The sequence below is a fragment of the Helianthus annuus genome, chromosome 2 (genome assembly GCF_002127325.2).
Source record: "Helianthus annuus cultivar XRQ/B chromosome 2, HanXRQr2.0-SUNRISE, whole genome shotgun sequence".
NCBI classification, from domain to species: domain Eukaryota; kingdom Viridiplantae; phylum Streptophyta; class Magnoliopsida; order Asterales; family Asteraceae; genus Helianthus; species Helianthus annuus.
In genome coordinates this window covers 129,285,529-129,306,084 of record NC_035434.2, presented here as the reverse complement: position 1 = coordinate 129,306,084, position 20,556 = coordinate 129,285,529, and the positions used below count along the sequence as shown (strand labels likewise).

At 39.9% G+C, this 20,556-nt stretch overlaps 1 protein-coding gene across 1 annotated transcript; it reads right to left on the bottom strand.

Moving 5' to 3' along the window:
- Nucleotides 1–17,885: 17,885 nt before the first annotated feature.
- On the bottom strand, nt 17,886–19,482 carry LOC110920258 (UDP-glucuronate 4-epimerase 5). Its single transcript, XM_022164482.1, has one exon. It carries the CDS (start codon nt 19,330–19,332, stop codon nt 18,019–18,021), a length of 1,314 nt encoding a protein of 437 aa, XP_022020174.1. The 5' UTR covers nt 19,333–19,482; the 3' UTR covers nt 17,886–18,018.
- Between the last annotated feature and the right edge of the window lie 1,074 nt (nt 19,483–20,556).

Here is a 20,556-nt window from a genome sequence, read left to right as displayed (position 1 = left end):
AGATTACATGGATCCTACATTGCTAATTATGTATTAATTTGAAATAAAGCTTTCTGTTGACTTTTAGTAATTAGCTTTGACCCGACAATTGACATAGTTAGAGTGGGAATCTGAGAATACCCTTTTAAGGGTTTAATACCCACCTAATTACCTACTTATAGGTATTTTTAATTCGAGATTTGACTGGATAATTATAGCTTAATCTCGAAGTCAAACCTTAATTACGACGGTTTGACTTTTAGCTAATTAACTAAGCTAAACTGAATTATAAAGGATTAAGGACACTTACAAGAGTCCTAAGTATGATTAGGGACCTAAGAGGAGGTGGTTGCTGATCAGAGAAGCTCCAGAAAAGCTTGAAATAAGTTGTAAATGAGCAAGTGCCAAAGTTCACAACTTGTTCTCCTTATATAGTGAACCCCATTTCATAGGATGATGCCAAAATAGTCTATATATGTTACAAGATCATCCCAGGTGTCCCTATGATGCCAAAACCAGTTGTATGAGCCTCAGAATTCGAATACCACTTAAGTAAGGTGGTGGAACTGGCTGAACAGGCAACTGTCCATTTTCTGCTGCCAGCGACAGGCTTACGGACTGTAAGCCAAATCCCTTGCGGTCCGTATGCTCCTCTTGCGGACCGTATGCTCATACGGATACGGTCCGTAACCGACCCTGGTCTGATGCGTCCAGATATGATCCTTGCGGACCGTATGCTTAAAGCCATACGGTCCGTAACCGTTGACCAGAATCCAAAATTTTTGCAACTTTCAAGTATTGACCATGCAACTTTGTAGTCTCCGAATCTTGGGTCCTTTAATCAGTATGGGGACCATGTAGTCAGCCATTGCATGCTTTAGGAAGATGCCATGCATTTGTGTGGGTCTTGGATTCTTTTGAAGGAGTTTGAATACATAATTCTTTTTCGACAAAATCACATAGGATTCTTACTTATGAGTTTTGATAGATTTTTATTATGGATAACCAAATTTATTTACATAATTTAGATGTTGATTAAATACCATGGTTAGGGATTTATTAATAGGTCGCTCAGAGGTATAAATTAACATGTCAACACTTTAAAATCCTACCATACATCTTTATCTGGATCCGTTTTCATATCACGTTTGTATTTACATGACACGTGTATTTATTTTATTGGGTATGATTTTACGAGGTGTTACATCCTCACCCCCTTAAAAGAAATCTCGACCTTGAGATTTACGGAAACAATTGAGGGTATTTTTCTTTCATTGTGGACTCTAACTCCCACGTATATTCGGGATCTCTACGGGCATCCCACTTGACCTTTACAATAGGTACATGCTTCCTTCGGAGCTTCTTAACCTGTCGATCCTCAATCGCCACAAGTTTTTCCACAAATTTTAAGCTCTCATCTATATGCACATCTGTGTGTGGTACGACTAGCGATTCATCAGCTAGACATTTCTTCAGATTGCAGACGTGGAATACATTGTGAATACCATTGAGCTATTCAGGCAAGTTTAACTTATAAGCCACTGTTCCTACACATTCGATGATCTCGAATGGTCCTATATATCTTGGGCTTAACTTACCTTTCTTACCAAATTGCATTACCCCTTTCCAGGGTGATACCTTAAGCAGGACTTTATCACCAACCTCAAACTTGAGAGGTTTTCGTCTTTTATCCGCATAGCTTTTCTGCCTATCCCTGGCAGCTTTCAGGCAGTCACGAATCTGGACAATCTTGTCCGTCGTTTCAAAGACTAGGTCAGGACCTGATAATTGAGCTTCTCCTACTTCTGCCCAACAGATAGGTGTTCTGCACTTTCTACCATATAATGCTTCAAAAGGCGCAGCCTGAATGGTGGTATGGTAGCTATTATTGTAGGAGAACTCGACCAATGGCAGATGCTTATCCCAACTACCACCTAAATCAATCACACATGCACGCAACATGTCTTCCAAAGTTTGGATGGTACGTTCACTCTGCTCGTCCGTCTGAGGGTGGTAAGCCGTACTGAAGTTTAAGTGCGTACCCAAAGTCTGTTGGAAACTTTTCCAAAAGTGAGATGTGTATCTGGTATCTCTGTCAGAGATAATAGCCACTGGTACTCCATGCAGAGATACAATCTTATCAACATACAATTGGGCTAACATGTCAGAACTATAAGTTTCCTTAATGGGTAGGAAATGTGCTGACTTAGTCAGTCTATCTACTATCACCCATATAGTATCATTTCCTTTCTTTGTCTTTGGCAACTTGGTGATGAAATCCATTGTCACCATTTCCCATTTCCAAGTGGGAATTTCAGGCTGTTGTAGCAAACCTGACGGATTTTGATGTTCAGCTTTGACTTGCGCACATGTCAAACATTTAGCTACATAGGCAGCTATAGACTTCTTCAAGCCTATCCACCAATAATTTGCCTTTAAATCATGGTACATCTTATCAGCTCCAGGATGAACGGAATATTTAGAACTGTGGGCTTCCTGAAGGATGACGTCCCGAAGTCCTCCATAAACAGGAACCCATATTCTTCCATTTAATCTCATGATTCCGTCCTTGCCATAGGATAACTGTTCTTCAGTTACTCCTAGCTTTTCATCAGGATAGTTAGCTTCCAACACAGCTTCCTTCTGTGCAGCTAACAACCTTTCATTCAAACTGTTCTTTATCTCAATGCTCTTGGCATTGATTCTTATAGGCTTCACTCTTTCCTTTCTACTAAAGGCATCAGCGACTACATTTGCCTTGCCTGGATGGTATCTTATTTCACAGTCATAATCATTCAAAGTTTCCATCCAACGTCGCTGCCTCATGTTTAAATCTTTCTGATTGAACAGATGCTGAAAGCTTTTGTGATCAGAATAGATCACACATTTAGTTCCATATAGGTAATGCCTCCAAAGTTTTAGTGCGAATACAACGGCACCCAGCTCCAAGTCATGGGTGGTGTAGTTCTTTTCGTGCACTTTTAACTGTCGTGAAACATAGGCAATGACCTTGCCTTTTTGCATAAGCACACATCCCATCCCAGTGTGTGATGCATCACAATACACTACAAACTCATCAATTCCTTCAGGCAACGTCAGTACTGGAGCGTTGCTCAACTTCTGCTTCAAAATATCGAAGGATTCTTGCTGCTTAGGCCCCCAATCAAACTTGCTATTCTTGCGAGTAAGTAGAGTCAGGGGTGTTACAATTCTTGAGAAGTTTTTGATGAATCGCCTGTAATATCCTGCCAATCCTAGGAAACTGCGAATCTTCGTAGGCGTCTTTGGCTCTTGCCAGTTCATGATAGCTTCAATCTTAGCGAGATCTACTTAGATACCACGCTCACTCACAACATGCCCAAGGAATTGGACTTCTCGAAGCCAGAATTCACACTTAGAAAATTTGGCATAGAGCTTTTCTTGATGAAGTAGCTTCAGAATACAATGGAGATGCTTCTCGTGGTCAGCTTGGCTTTTGAGTAAATGAGGATGTCATCAATGAAGACAATGACAATTTATCTAAATAAGGCTTGCAGACGCGATTCATGAGATCTATGAATGCGGCAGGTGCATTAGTGAGCCCAAAAGGCATCACTAGGAACTCGTAATGACCATAACGAGTCCTAAATGCAGTCTTGTGCACATCGTCATCTTTAACCTTTACCTGATGATAGCCTGACCTCAGATCAATCTTGGAAAAGTAGCTTGCTCCTTGTAGCTGATCGAACAAATCATCGATCCTGGGCAAAGGATACCTATTCTTGATAGTGACCTTATTAAGCTCACGGTAATCGATGCATAAACGCATCGACCCATCTTTCTTCTTGACAAACAAGATTGGTGCTCCCCATGGAGACGAGCTAGGTCTAATGAAACCTTTGGCTAGCAAATCATCTAACTGCGTCCTCAATTCCTTCATCTCTGTTGGTGCCAACCTATAAGGTGCTCTTGCAATAGGCGCTGCTCCTGGAATGATGTCGATTTCTGAACTCTACTTGTCTATCTGGTGGCAAACCAGGTAGTTCTTCCGAGAAAACTTCAGGGTATTCAGAAATGACCGGGATATCTTCAATCTTGGGTTTCTGCTCATCAACAGTCACTTGTGCCATATAAATGACACACCCCTTCTTCAAGCATTTAGATGCTTTGAGCATAGACACCTGCTCGGGTAACCCGTACTGGGTGTCTCCTTGGATGGTAAATGGCTCACCAGACGGAGTCTTGATCACCACTTGCTTCTTGTCGCCTACAATCTGGGCTTGGTTATGCGATAACCAATCCATGCCTATCACTATATCAAAACCGACGGTTGATGCAGTTTCTATGGTTCCATCAGCTAATTCCACTTCATACTTCACACTTAAGGCTTTAACATGCATTTTCAACAACTCACAAAATTTATTATCTACAAACGATTTATCTGCTCCAGAATCAAACAACACTCTTGCGTAGATATCATTAATAAGAAAAGTACCTGTTATGACATTATCATTCTGGATCGCCTCCTGTGCGTTCATCTGAAAGACCCTGGCATTGGTCTTCTTTCCTTCATCAGCTTTCTTCGCAGCTTTTGGGCAATTTGTCTTAATATGCCCTTTTTCATTGCAACTGTAGCAAGTTGCGTCTTTCAGCTTCTTACACTCTAGAGTCTTATGTTCACTTGACTTGCAAATCCCACAAGGCCTTGGCTGAGACTGGGATTTTGAGTCATATCTGCACTTCCCAAAGTGGTGCTTCTTGCAAACCTTACACTTGGGCTTATCTCCAGATTGATGCCATCCTTCTTAGATTCAGACCCCTTCTTGTGGTCACTGTTTCCCTTGTGTTTCTTGTTTGACCGTCGTGAATTGTCATCATCACGCTTTCTTTTCTCTGCATCCGTGTTCCTCAGCGATCTCTGCTGGACCGTGTCCAATGTGAGGGACAGGGATATATCCGCTACAGACCTGAATGTAGTTGGCCGAGAGGCCTTCACACTTGCCTTGATTTCAGGGGCTAAACCCCCAATGAAACGAGCTATTCTTTTGGGTTCCGGGGTCACAAGATAAGGAACCAACCTTGACATAGTATTAAAGCTCGTAAGGTAAGCTTGGTAATCCAGGTTTTTTATCACTAATGACAGAAAATCAGACTCAATCTTTTCAACCTCATGCTGAGGGCAGTAGTTCTCCTTGATCAGTGACACAAACTGTTCCCAAGACATATTGTACAATGGGATTTTCCCTGTAGCTTGGATCAAGGACCTCCACTAAGCTAATGCCTCACCCTTAAAAGACTGAGATACAAACTTCACAATATCTCTTTCAGCACACCCACTTATATCTACCATAGTGTCCATCTCATCCAACCAGGTCATGCAATCCACAACCCCCTTTTCCCCATTGAAATCTCGGGGCTTGCATGAAACAAAGTACTTGTAGGTGCAACCTTGAGCACGAGGCTTGTCATCAAATAGAATCTTTTTGGATGGAATACTGTTTTGGTTTGAAGAATGTCGATCATCATCCTTCTTTGATTCCTCTTTCTTAGGCTTAGGTTGGATAGAGGGTGGCTTGCTGTGAGCCTCAAAATGAGTCTTAGGCTTGGAATGCGGTGTAGATAGGGTCCTACTTCGACTCCCACTAGACTCACTGTTTTGCCGATCCAAAGCCCTTGTAACAGCATTATCAACTAGTGCTTGCAACTCTGCACCAGTCAGCTGTATCCTTGCATTCTCGTGGTTTTCCACCGGATGACTGTTTACCTCATCCGACCCAGCCATGTAGCTTCAATTGCTACATATAGAAAAATAATGGGCAGGGTTTTATTCAGAAGCTTTTACAGTATTTTATGATTTATTAACCATGGTTTTAATAGCCATTTTTGGTTAATTTGTTAATTATTTATATGTTCAGGACCTTTATTATAATCCTATGTTTTAATTTAATAATAGCACAAAAGGGCATAGTCGCATAGACAAATTTAATTTATAAACCAAGACTTTTACGGAGTCGAGGTATTAAGGCTTTAATCAAAGTTTATTTCCTTATCCTAGACATGGAGTTATAAGCTACTACTGTCTTTAGTCAAAAGGGACATTAGTTATAGCCCGTAGGCACTTCATCCTTAAGGGATGGTTATATAATTAAGGGAATTTAAAACAACCCAATTAAAGGATGACCTATGTGATTTTATCGCATCACAGTTTGTCATGAATGTTAACATGCTTTCAGCTGTTAACAAGGATTGAAATCTTTTGTGTAGGTTCTACCATCTTGGCCTATGTCTACAACGACATATAGACTAGTTTTTACCTTTAAGATTCTTTTAATAATTAACGCATAACAGTCCTAAATTGAGATGTTAATATGGATCTGAATCTAATTATGGGACTACCATCTTGGCCCTGTCTCACAATGACATATGGCAAGGTCTTGCCCTTTTTAGATTTTGCCATTTTAATATATTGGTAGATCTTTTAATAGGAAAATTTATTTTCATTTATTTTATGTTTCATGCACATAATTAATAACAAACAAAATGAAAATTTAAATTAAACATCTCATTAATAAATTAAACAAGTACAACTTTTGCCCTAAACGGGACTTCTACAAAAATAACATGCCCACGCAGGGGCGAAACAACAACAACCCACGTAGGGGTTAGCAAAAGACATGCCCACGCAGGGGCAGAGTACAAAAAGACAAGCCTACGCAGGGGCTGAGTACAGAAACAAAAGTCCATGCAGGGACTTGATTACAACTAAATAAAATAAATAAACAAAGGTCTTTAATGACCCCTTCTTTTGGACTTCCCCTTGAGTAGGTCCAACAGACCTTTGAAGAAGCCTTGACGTTCCCTGCGGTCTTCTTGAACTTCCTGCTCAACTTGGTTCAACCTATCGAGAACCTCTTGTTGGCGTTCTGGCGGGATCAGCTGCGGCTGCGGCGGCTGATACAGAGGTTGAGGAGGTGGCGGACGCTGGTACCCATAAGTTGGGTAACCAGTGGTCCAAAGACCACCATAGGGTCCCTCTGGGTGATGAGCATTGTAGTCCCACGCCTCCTGGTACGGGTCCACATTGGCATAGTTGTAGCTGTTGTGGCCCGGTAGCTCAAATGGGTTATATGTCGTGGAACTGGCATATGAAGGGATTGGGTTATCAAAACCCAATGGTGGCGCAACAGGCGCAAAGTTTTCCTCCGTGACGGGGTTTGATGGTCCCCCCATCTGCGGGTCTTCTTCTTGGAGTGGCGGATAGTGACTGCCACTCGAGGGCTGAGGAGTGCTGATGCGGACTCCTCCTCGCACGGACATTCGCGCGTTTGATCTTCTCCGCCTCGGTGGTTCCGGAAGCGGCTGTTCCACTGGTGGTGGTGGTGGCGGAGTGACTGCCACAAATTGGGAATCCTCGGAAGGATCCTGCTGCTGTTACTGCTGCTGCTGCTGGTGGTATGGAGACGAGTGTTCAGAGGGTGTAAAATACCAGTCCCACTGGTTAAACCTCGCCTGGTAGCTATCCAGACCGCGGTAAGGCGATCCATGAAACGAGGACCCATCCGAGATCTCGATGGGATGGTTTAGGGTCCCGGTTGCTGGCTCCATGGGATCCGTATCTTCATCCCTGCCGTTGTCACCCGAAAAATGATCTTCGGGTCCTAGTGGGTTAAAACCCACGGGTTCTTGAATGTAATTAGCCGGGTTGAACCGGCTCTGAAAGGCGGGAGTAGGGTCGCCGAAAGAATGGTGCAAGTTTCATCGCTGGAGTGGTATGAAGGATGCTTGGGGGTTGTTGGGCTCGTTTTCAGACTGAGGCCCAAATGAGTGAAAGTAGGATGGTGAGGAGCTTAGGGAGACAGATCGCCTCCCGGGTTCAATATACGTCCTCCAGGGCTCCTGAGGACTCGTGCTCATAGTGATCGAGGGTGTACGCCAGTGAGAAGGCCCGGCTTCATGGTCATGGCTAGTAAATGGAGCCTTACCTCGTCCTCGTCTCATCCTGGGCGGCATTCTTAAACCTGTAAACATAATTAAAGATAACAACAAGAATATATAATCAAAGACAAAAATAAAACAAAACAGAATCTGTCCTATGTTCTTTGTCTAGACTCGGAACTCGAGGAATGTGCAATTTGTGCACTGAGATTAAACACAAAAGGCTAGTGTTTAATTCACTCAGTGTTCGCTCTGATACCAACCTGTCACACCCCTATTTTTCCACGTGTCACCGGTGGGGAGTATCGTGACGTAGTTGATATCATCATAGTCAAACAACACAAATTTAAAATGCACAGCGGAAGCAAAAAGATAGATTCATTTCAACCGAATAAATATTGTAATATTAAGTATCACAAACAGTTGAAATAGATCCACAGGCAGATCAAAAGAAAAAGAAAACTTGTTCAACAGATTTATTTGCATCCAAGCTTGCGAGACTCTAAATGATGCTAAGGAGAGGCCAGCCTATTACGCGTAGTACATGCACTTAATCTTTTTGGGAAAATACGTCAGTTTACACTGGTAAATACAATTTAACTGACTCATTCTGAAAAGGTTTAAAATTGATTTGAATGCACATGGCACAAAAAGATTTTTATAACTTGGGATAATTATTTGAATATAAGCTTGTAAAAGATTTATATGTTTCTTATGCGTCCAGTAGCCCGGGTTCACACCGGGTTAAAGATCAATAGACACACCACATGATATAATCCCACAGCGGTTTAACCCAACCAGCGGTTATACCTTAATATTTATGCACAAAGGGTGTACGCCTACACCCGCATGCTTAGGTCGTGGCCATTTCGTAAAATGATGCCAAGGATATCCGGGACATGGTCATTAACCCCCCAAAGGCTTTAAGCAAACAAAACGATTTAACGGGTCATTTCAATGATTTAACCTACATTTGATTAAAGATTCAATGCCCGACCAAGCGGTATTTTATATACCGTACCCCAAGCCCGTATAAGGAAAATAAGTTAAAAGTATTTACCTGAGCAAGTATAGTCACAATAAGCAAGTGCAAATATCTTTTACTGGATCTGCTATTCTGGAATGAAGGTTTATAATAACCTATTAGAATCCTAGCGGGTCTTTAATTTAGCCTAAGCTTAGACCAGTTAGTTTTAAAGAAAGAATACGGTCAATCGCATGGAAGGCGAAGACCGGTTCAGAATGTGGTTTTGACCCGTCAAGCTTGCATGCTTGTTTAATATGGGTAACTTAAACTCATTCTGGATTTTGAGACAAAAACGATATAGTTTGACCCGTTTCGGCTAATATGTGTAAACTAGTTACACAAGCAGATCCGAACACGGAAAGTGCGTAACGAGTAACCATATGAATCATATACAAGTTCCCTGACTTAATATGCACTAAATATGTTGTGACATCAGTAAGATATCTTCTATTATGCCCAAAATGACTTTAAACTCAAATTATGCCTCATAAGGGCATTTTGGTCATTTAAAATGTTATAAAAGAGTTTAATTTGAAATCTGAGTTACAGGTCTGATTTATTTAGTAAATATACTTAATGTAATAAGTTATAACAGTAGGGTATCATATATATGTGAAATTTATTAATTATAACCATATTATGCATCAAAGGGGCATTTTGGTAATTTCACATAAGCCTAAAAGGTTAAAACTGGAAATCTGAGTTTAAAACCTTTGTTTACCGTTATAATATAAAACTTTACTTAATATATCAGTAGGTATCAAACTATATATATATATATATATATATATATATATATATATATATATATATAAACTAGTTTTGATACATATTATGTCGTAAAAATGCTTAAAAAGGTGATTTGGAGCCATTTCCGGGTTTTGTATAGAAAGCTGATATTTTTATAATTCTAGAAGGCTCAAAATAATTTATTTACTATATTAGATCAGTAGAAAAAGGTTTGGGGTCAAAAGGATTTATAAAACTCATTTTATAGCTCAAAAGGGCAAAACCGGCAATAACCGAAATAAGCTTAAAACTCTAAGTTATGCTCAGCCTAAAAATAAATAAAAATCTTCAAAATTCCCAAAATATTATTTTATATTAGTAGGTAAAAAGTTTGATATTAAAATTTGGGTTTAGATAGGCTATATGCTAATTACGCCATTTAATTACCAAGAATGCTTCTGATTACGCTAATGAGCATAACTCTAAATCTAGACCTCAAATTGATGTAAATTTTTTTTGTACAAGTTTATAAATCAGTAACTAAGGTGTCTACTCTTTTATATTTAAAAAAAATCATAATTTAAGGTGAAAATGGCATAATAGTCAACATTTAGGCGATTAACGGAAACTTGCATAATAATTGGACAACTAATGAACCAAGCCGTATAATCAAAGAGGGTTATACTAACATGTAACTAGGTCCAAAAGAAGCTCTAAGGCAATCCTAAACTTGCCTTAAACGGGTCAGAACTGAAAGTCAAAGCATAAGTCAAACTATACGACTTTCGGTTCCAAACCGAGCCTAAACTGAAAATTGTCGAGTTGAACATGTTTAGACATGTTCTTATATTAATTACCAAGTTATATTAATGATAAAACAGATTACATGGATCCTACATTGCTAATTATGTATTAATTTGAAATAAAGCTTTCTGTTGACTTTTTGTAATTAGCTTTGACCCGACAATTGACATAGTTAGGTTGGGAATCTGAGAATACCCTTTTAAGGGTTTAATACCCACCTAATTACCTACTTATAGGTATTTTTAATTCGAGATTTGACTGGATAATTATAGCTTAATCTCGAAGTCAAACCTTAATTACGACAGTTTGACTTTTAGCTAATTAACTAAGCTAAACTGAATTATAAAGGATTAAGGACACTTACAAGAGTCCTAAGTATGATTAGGGACCTAAGAGGAGGTGGTTGCTGATCAGAGAAGCTCCAGAAAAGCTTGAAATAAGTTGTAAATGAGCAAAGTGCCAAAGTTCACAACTTGTTCTCCTTATATAGTGAACCCCATTTCATAGGACGATGCCAAAATAGTCTATATATGTTACAAGATCATCCCAGGTGTCCTTATGATGCCAAAACCAGTTGCATGAGCCTCAGAATTCGAATACCACTTAAGTAAGGCGGTGGAACTGGCTGAACAGGCAGTTGTCCATTTTCTGCTGCCAGCGACAAGCTTACGGACCGTAAGCCAAATCCCTTGCGGTCCATATGCTCCTTTTGCGGACCGTATGCTCATACGGATACGGTCCATAACCGACCCTGGTCTGATGCGCCCAGATATGATCCTTGCGGACCGTAAGCTTAAAGCCATACGGTCCGTAACCGTTGACCAGAATCCAAAATTTTTGCAACTTTCAAGTATTGACCATGCAACTTTGTAGTCTCCGAATCTTGGGTCCTTTAATCAGTATGGGGACCATGTAGTCAGCCATTGCATGCTTTAGGAAGATGCCATGCATTTGTGTGGGTCTTGGATTCTTTTGAAGGAGTTTGAATACATAATTCTTTGTCGAGAACTCACATAGGATTCTTACTTATGAGTTTTGATAGATTTTTATTATGGATAACCGGATTGATTTACATAATTTAGATGTTGATTAAATACCATGGTTAGGGATTTATTAATAGGTTGCTCAAAGGTATAAATTAACATGGTGACACTTTTAAATCCTACCATACATCTTTATCTGGATCCGTTTTCATATCACGTTTGTATTTACATGACACGTGTATTTATTTTATTGGGTATGATTTTACGAGGTGTTACACACGATTGGTGGTAGGATCTAAACACCGATAGCCCTTATATTTTGAGTCATAACCAATAAAGGTGCATTCGGTACTTCGAGGAGACAATTTGTGTTTAGCATAGTCTTGTAAGTAAGGAAAGACACGACACCCAAATATCCGAAAATTAGAATAGGTAGGAGGATGACCGTATAAGATCTCAAAGGGAATGCATCTAGCCATAGTGTGGCCGGTGAATGGGAATTGAAAAGCATGGCTAAACCTGTCTCAATGATGTGTCGATGCTTTCGTTCAGCACGACCATTTTGTGGAGGTGTATGGGGACAAGAAAGGGGGTGATGAATACCATTTTCTTGAAAAAACTTTTGAACACGCAAATTGGTAAATTCCGTGCCTCCATCACTCTGAAAAACTTTGATTTTGCAAGATAGTTGATTTTGGACATAAGTTGTGAATGTTAACAACACATCATAAAAGTCTGACTTATGTTTAAGTGGATAAAACCAACTAAAACGCGAGTAATCATCAATGAATAAAGCATAAAAACGATATCCATTAGAAGAATTAATTGGTGCGGGTCCCCAAAGATCACAATGTATTAAATCCAAAGCATGCAAAGAACGTTTAGCATTTAAATCAAAAGGCAAACGATGTGACTTAGATAATTGACAAGGAGAACAAAGTTTGGGTTTTGGTAACAAGGAAGTAACAAATAAAGAACGAGTCTTATGTAATCTAGAAATTACATCAAAAGAAACATGACCAAGACGACCATGCCATTTTTCAAATGATGCCTTGAGACGATGTGAAGAGTAGGACGCCACAAATGCATGTTGTCCTTCCCTTAGAACATAAAGCCCATTTTCAGAAGTCCCCTTTGCCAAGATTTGCTTCATTTTTCGATCCTGGATGTGGAAAAAATTGTTAGAAAATAGAACGTCAACAGGGGAGTCATTAGTAAGTTTACTAATGGAAAGTAGGCGTTTTATGAGATGAGGGACAACAAGAACATCGTTTAAAGGAATCTTATTTTGAATGGTGGCAGTATCACTGTTAGTAACTGGTAAAGATTTTCGGTTTCCAAATGTAACAAAGGCATTGTCGGGTTTACCATAAGAGGCAGAAACATCATTATTATTAGGAGTCATGTGATCAGTCGCACCTGTGTAACCAGTCCAATCAGGAGAGTCGTCAGTAACGTGACATTGGGCATGGAACGCTTGGGCCAGATTAGCATCTAGAGTAGGCGCACGCTGAGCAAAAGAAGCAAGGCTTGGGCATGTGTTGGCATAATGCCCATCTTTCCTGCAAAGTTGACAGTGTGGGGGTCGTCTGGTCCGTCCACGACCAGAAGCACGGCCGCGACCTCGACCAGAAAAAGAGGAATTAGAGGAGGATTTAGAAGAGTTACCAGACTTTTGTTGAGCCACGAACGAGACTTGAGGAACGGCTGTGCCGTGAATAGACTGCAAGAAAAACTCCTGATTCTCAGCTTTGGCGAGAAGCTGGCGGAATGAGAGGGAAGTGGAGACAGCCCTATGAGTAGTAGAAAAATTTTCGTAAGCAGCTCCAAGACCGCATAAGAACCAGTGACATTTGTCAATCTCCGCTACCGGATGACCAATAGCAGCCAATTGATCGCAAAGTGACTTGAACTTGCGACCATAGTCCGACACAGTGGACGAACTTTTTTGCAGCTATCGAAGGGTGTCCCGAGGGGTATGAACCCTGTCAATAGAATTGTTGCTGAAAGCAGTTTCTAGTGCGAGCCAAATCTGTTGCGCAGTCGATAAGCCGATGATTTCAGCCATGGCCTCCTCCGAAAGAGAGGATTGAATCAAAAGACGAACCAACTGGTCGGCCTCCAACCAGGTTGTATAGTCAGGATTGGGGACAGTTTTATCAGCAGAAGTGATGGTTTCGGCTGGTTTGGTGGAGGTGCCATTGATGTGGCCGGACAGGTGCTGCATAGATAGGACAGGAGTGATTTGCTGAGACCATGCTAGATAATTAGAGGCTGTGAGTTTGAGGGGAATAAAGTGAAGAAGAGAATGAAGAGGAATGGGGGAAGGTTTATCAGCTGCCATGGTCAGACAGGAAGAAGAGGGGGGGCGACAAAGAGGTAGGGTTTAGGGATCAAAATTTGGCTGATACCGTGTAAAGGTGAATAAAACTCAAGATGATTTTATTGATAACAATAATTACAATTTATACACAAACAATGTTCGTAAGTATAGAAATAATATATTCACAATATCTACAAATAATGACATAGAATAAATCAAAGATATGAGGATCCCTGATTTATATTGTGTTGTTAGGTCGGAATCACCTTGTAATACAAAACTAAAATAACTCGAATCATATAAACATCAAACAAAGAACGATTCAGAGTTCCATTAGTTTACATACAATCACATTTCAATGGGATGTGGAAGTAATTACAGATGTGGGGACTGATTTCAAGAAGTACGGTTTTTATTCATAAACCGATTAGATGAAAATCCGGAAAGGGTGAAGATGTTTGTTTTTGGCTGGAAAACAAGTAGGGTTAAGTTATTCTACAAAGACTCCTAAAAGTAAGAAGTGTGAAAAGACATTATAGAGTGACAAGTATTGAAAAACCTAAAACCTAAACCCACTACACCACCACCCAGAACCTAAACACCCACCCCCACCCCCACCCCACCCTTACCCAAAAACGTAAACCCCCCACCCCCGCAAAAAAAAAAAATAAAAATAAAAATAAAAATAAAAAAACTAAACATCACCAAAATACCCCCCAAAAAACCTAACCCAACTATTACTTCTCTTTATATAAGGCATCGGTTTTGGAAAGTCTCCCCAACTATTACTTTTCCTTATATAAGGCACCGGTTTGAGTGACAAAGGATTTGGAAGCGAAAATGAGAAATTTCCTATGGGGATGGATCGGTGAAAAAGCTCCATTGGGTTGCTTGGGAGAGGGTGTCGCTTCCTAAAAAGAACGGTGGGCTCGGTTTGAGTAAGTTAAAAAACATTAATACGTCTTGTTGACCAAGTGGGGATGGAGATTTTTAACTAACAAAATCAAGTTGTGGAATAAGACGATTGAGGCTTCTTTACACAGTAATAGAAACGGAGGGAAATTTATTCCGGTAAAAAGTCTCTCAGTGGTGTTTGGTACAACATTGTTCAGATGTCTTAAATAAAACCACGATTGATGGGAATCAATCAAGGAATTTCTTTAAAGATTCGGTTAGCAGTGGTGAAAGCACGACTTTCTGGTTGGATTTGTGGATATGCAACAGGTCTCTAAAAGAGAATTTTCCGAATTTGTTTAAGCTTGAGGAGGACAAAGGTTGTAAGGTTAGTGTTTGTTTATGCAATCGGAACAACGGAAATCGGTATAACTGGAGGTGGAAAAGGTCGTTATCAGCTGAAGTGGAAATTAACAAACTTGTGAGTATGTGCACGATGTTGTTATAGGTTCAGTTGAACCAAAACTATGATGAGTGGAAGTGGAGTGGTGTAGAAGATAGAGAATTCAGTACGAACGCGGTTAAGAGACTTCTCGACAAAAGTAGGATCAGATCGGATGTGTATGTTCCTGAGGGGTGTAAGTGGATTCCAAGCAAGTCTAATGTATTCATATGGAGGACGGAAATGGGCAAGATTGCAACTTTGGATGTGCTACAAAAGAGAAATATCGGTGATGGTAACACGACATGCGGGTTATGTGAAGAAGGAGAGGAGAATGTTGATCATTTGTTCACGTCTTGCTACTTTGCTTCGATGCTTTGGTCCTTCATTGGTAACTAATGCAAATGTCAGAATTTCGTGGTGTTCTCGTTTAGAGATCTCATTGAAGTCCATGATCATGTGGGTTTGGATGGGCAGAAAAAGGAGGTGCTGAAGGGCCTTATCAGGATCGGGTGCTGGACGATTTGAAGAACGAGGAATGAGTCTAGGTTCAAGAATAAAACGGTTAAATTAGATTATATCATCGGTAAGGTTAAAAAGATTGGCCTTTTGTGGTATACGTCTAGATCTAAAGGAACGTCTACTTCTTGGGCAGATTGGTGTAAATTTGTAATATTGTTTCTCGTTTAAGGTAGCTTGTGTTTTAATGAAATTTACCTTAAAAAAAAAAGACTTTTTACGTTCAGATACAAACGTTCTTTCCTCCTATTTTTCTAGTTGGATTTACAAAATTACAACCCAAAATCGAACGACAAAACAATTTATTTAATTAATAAAATCAGAAATCATGTCAATTTAATTTTTTATAGAAGCGAAAGCTTTATTAAAACACTAGCAACCTGTTAGGAAAACATAATACAAAACGATAGCAAGCTGTTAGAAAAAATAGTACAAAACAATAAAGAGCCAAACAAAACACAACCCAAAAGCAACAAACCCACTACCCAATGTCAAAACCACACCATTGTTCTCCTGCATAACCTTCGAAACTGAGATCTTTGAATACTTAAAAACAATATCATTTTTATTTCGCCAAATCGATTAACAAGCAAGCAATAAGAATAACCGCCTGAACCACTTTTCATTTAATCTTGCTAGCATTTAGATAATTATGGATCAACACCAAATCCCGTGTAGATTTGATCCAACGTCTCGAAATTTAGCAACTATACCATCGATCTTACTCACGAACTCGCCTAGAGTTTCACTGTCTTTCATTTCAATGCTTTCAATTCACTTCTTAGGTGTTTGCAAATTGCAGACAGCCTTTTGCACTCTTTCAACTCCAAAATATCGATTGAATCCCAAACTGCTACCCCCGTTTTTGGTTTCTTGCTCTTGATTTTTCCTGATCTTGTTGTTTGATCACTTGTTTTTTGCTGTTTTTTTTCTTGGTTGCCAGTTGTTGATCGCTGCTTATTCTGAGTTCTTGCTCGACGTTCCTTGCCTTCCAATTCTTGCTTCAAACTTCATTATTGCTTGCTTCGATCGCTGCTTAATCTGGTCGAAATTTGTTTCTTCTTTGCTTCCTGATCTGATTCTCAAATTTGACTTACGACCAAGGGTGATCGAGCCTTTTTAAGATCTGATACCACCAGTTGTTGGACTTACAACTATAGATTGAACACCAAAATTTAAGGAACTGCTTGACTTTAGAATTTTATTAATTAATTAGAATCATCGATTAGGATCAAATACAAAGAATTCTAATTGTAAAAAGGGTACAAAGGCTCTTAAAAAAAAACCCACTACACAAAAAAAAAAAAAACTTAAACATCCACCACCACCCAAAAACCTAAACCCCATCCCCCATCCCCCATCACCCCCACCCCCCCCCCCCCCATTTTTTTTTTTTTTTTTTTTTTTTTTTTTTTGCCGAGGGGGGTGGGAGGTGGTGGTGGGGTGGGGGTTGAGTTTTATTTTTTTTTATTATTTTTTTTTAGGTTTTTTTTTGGAGGGGGTGGGGGGGGTGTTAGGTTTTTGTGGGTTTTTCTGGTGAAGTATAGTTCTTTTTTTTTTTTTTTTTTTTGCCGGGGGTGGGGGGGGGGTTTAGGTTTTTGGGTGGTGGTGGGGTGGGGGTGGGGGTTTAGATTTTGGGTGGTGATGTAGTGGATTTAATTTTAGGTTATTGACCATTTGTCACTATATAAATTTTTCGTACACTTCTTACAATTAGAAGACTTTGTAGAATAACTTGACCCTTAGAATCATATATTTTGGTATAAGTTATGATTATTCGTAACGAAAGACTTACACAGTTTGTCGAATTCACGAAGAGTTATTGGATTTTAATAATTCTAAGTTTCACCTGCTGGCCAATAATAATCCCAACTTAAAAAATTCCATATAACAATCTCAACTTGTAAGAATTTGGCACCACCGATCCTTTTCTACCTCGGTTATAACCCAGTTAATTTTTTTACTGACGTGACAGATGATATGGATACTTATGTGACGTGACAGATGATATGGATACTTATGTGACATGACAGATGACTTGGCTGCTTATGTGGCACCATCACCACCTCCACCACCACCAACCCCCAACCCCCACCACCACCCACAGACCTCTTTTCCTCTTCCGATATTAAACAATACATGAGTAAAAATTAGTACACGAACTTGTCTAACTTACGTCATGAAAATATGTGTAAAATGGTTACGATATAACCTTAAACATATATAACACCAAAAGGCAAATAGAAAGAAACAAATAACTTGACACAATGATGATCAAATTTTAGTTCTAGCATACAGCCATTTAAGTTTAGAACACCAAAAAGATTGTAAACCAAAAAGAATCAATGCATAAACCTTGTTTTCTTGAAACATTATTCATCATCATCATCTTCATCTTCATCACTCACCAAGAACTCTTCTTCTTAACATCATAATAATCAAGATACCATTTAACAAACTTTCTCAACCCAGTCTCCAAATCAACCCTCGGCTTATACCCGAGTTCCATCCGAGCCAAGCTTATATCCGCATGCGTGAATGGCACATCGCCATTTCTAGGCATCAACACCATCTTCTTCTTCGCTTTCACCTTCAACAACTTCTCCAACAACCTAACTAACTTATGAACCGAAACGGGAGAAGTATTCCCCAAATTAATAATCCTAAATTGGGCTTCACCTTTCTTCTTCCTCCCATTTCTACCATTTCCAGTACTCTTCTTTGCTGTATCTATAGCTGACAAACAACCCTTCACCACATCATCAATGTAAGTAAAATCCCTAGCTATTGTCCCATGGTTCTCACCCTCGAATATCGAGATCTGTTTTCGATTCAATATATCTTTAGTGAAGAAAAAATAAGCCATATCCGGCCTCCCCCAAGGCCCATAAACAGTGAAGAATCTCAAACCGGTTATCGACAAACCATGGATATGATTATACGCGTGCGCGATCGCCTCACCCGCCTTCTTCGTGGCCGCGTATAGGCTAACAGGATGATCAGTCCGGTCTTGTTCCGAGAACGGTACCTTTGAGTTAAGCCCATAAACAGAACTAGACGACGCCCACACGATCGCTGGTGGGACAACCGCGTTTTTCGCAGCTTCTAACACGTTAACAAACCCGTCTATATTCGATTTAATATACGAACTAGGGTCGATCATTGCATACCTTACACCCGCTTGTGCAGCAAGATGGAGTACATGAGTGAATCGCACTAGATCAAATAGCTCTCGAAGCAAAACGTCGTCGTTTATATCCCCTTTCACGACGAACACACCCGCGCGATCCAACAGTTGAGTCTTACGTGAGGTTTTTAACCCCACGTCGTAGTATGGATTATAATTATCAAGTCCAACTACACCGTCTCCACGGCGCTTAAGCGCCACGGAGGCATGTGCACCAACGAAACCAACCGCACCGGTGACCAATACAATGTGCCCTTGGGTGGACCGAGGGGTAGCGGACAACCTGATCAGTGTTGATTTTGATGATAACATGGTGGTGTGGAGATGAGCGGTGGTGGAAGGCTGGGAGAGGAAGAAGAGCATTATTATTAATGATAAGAAGATGATCCACCAGAGAGCACATTTGGGGGAAGATGTGTGGAACCGGAGGCGGTGGTGGATGAAGTAGACTGAGGGTTTGACCGGTTTGAACTTGCCGGTGTTTGGTGGGATGGTGTCTATGTGGTTGAGGATTGGTTTTAGTGCGGTCATGGTTTTGGGGATGGGGAGAAATGGGATCTGGATTTTAGGGTTTGTGGGGATGGAGAGAAGATGAAAATTAGGGTTTGTATTGGGAGAGATGTGATGTGGTTATGGAGGGTGGGGGTGCATGATGTGGATGGATGTTGAAATGAAAAATGAATAGGGTTTTTCTTTTTGGGAAACTAAAATAATATAAAATTGGAAGTTATAAAAAATCAATTTTAAAAACTTTCTATACTAAAAAATAAAGAGTAAACTGCCATTTTGATCCCTGTGGTATGGGCAGTTTTGTCATTTTAGTCTAAATCTCAAACTTTTTAAATCTGGGTCCCTGTGGTTTGCATTTTATTGTCATTTTAGTCCAAAACTCAAAATCTCTTATCTTTTACTGTTTTAAGGTCCTTTTTTTGTCTTTATCTGCAGGGGTAGTTTAATCCATTTAATTTTCATTAAACCAATTTATTTATTAAAAAACCCACATAATATAAATACCCCTATATTAGCAGACCAATTCCATCATCATCTTCAACCTTCCAATCAAAACCCTAACCAGAGTTAAAAGGGGGGTTTATTACTATTTTTATTATTATTTATAAGTTAATAATAATGGGGCTTGATTCCTATTCCTAATGAATCGATTATTCTAGCTTCCTTCCGACCGAAGTTTGTTTCGTTCCATCTCGTGATTCCTTCCTTCCTTACTTGCCTGCTGCTAAATTGGAATCTTTTCAGGTAAAGTCTCTCTCGCTCTCTCTCTGAAATGGGGAGAAAGGTGAAGGTAGTGTTTGTGTGTGTGTTGGTGGTGTACACCTGTTGTTATGGTGTTGAATGCCACGGAGGAGGAGGAGAAAGCCTCCTCCACGGCCCTGCAAGGAGGGTTATGGTGAGCATCTTGCTGGGAAGCATAAGCGGTTGTGGGTGTGCTCTTGTGTGTGCTTGTCTGCTCAGCTTCATCTTTCGATACATGAGGAGGGCTCCTATTCTCAAGGGCCCTGTCGTCTTTTCAACACAAATCTCCCCCAAATCTCTGCAAGCCTCTCTTCTGCAAAACGACCTTAGTACAGAGGGAGACGGGTACAGAGGGAGCTTCAGATTCTGGCCGCCCTCAGGCATAGGCATTTGCTCAGCCTAATGGCTTATTATTATTATTATTATTATTATTATTATTATTATTATTATTATTATTATTATTATTATTATTATTATTATTATTATTATTATTATTATTATTAT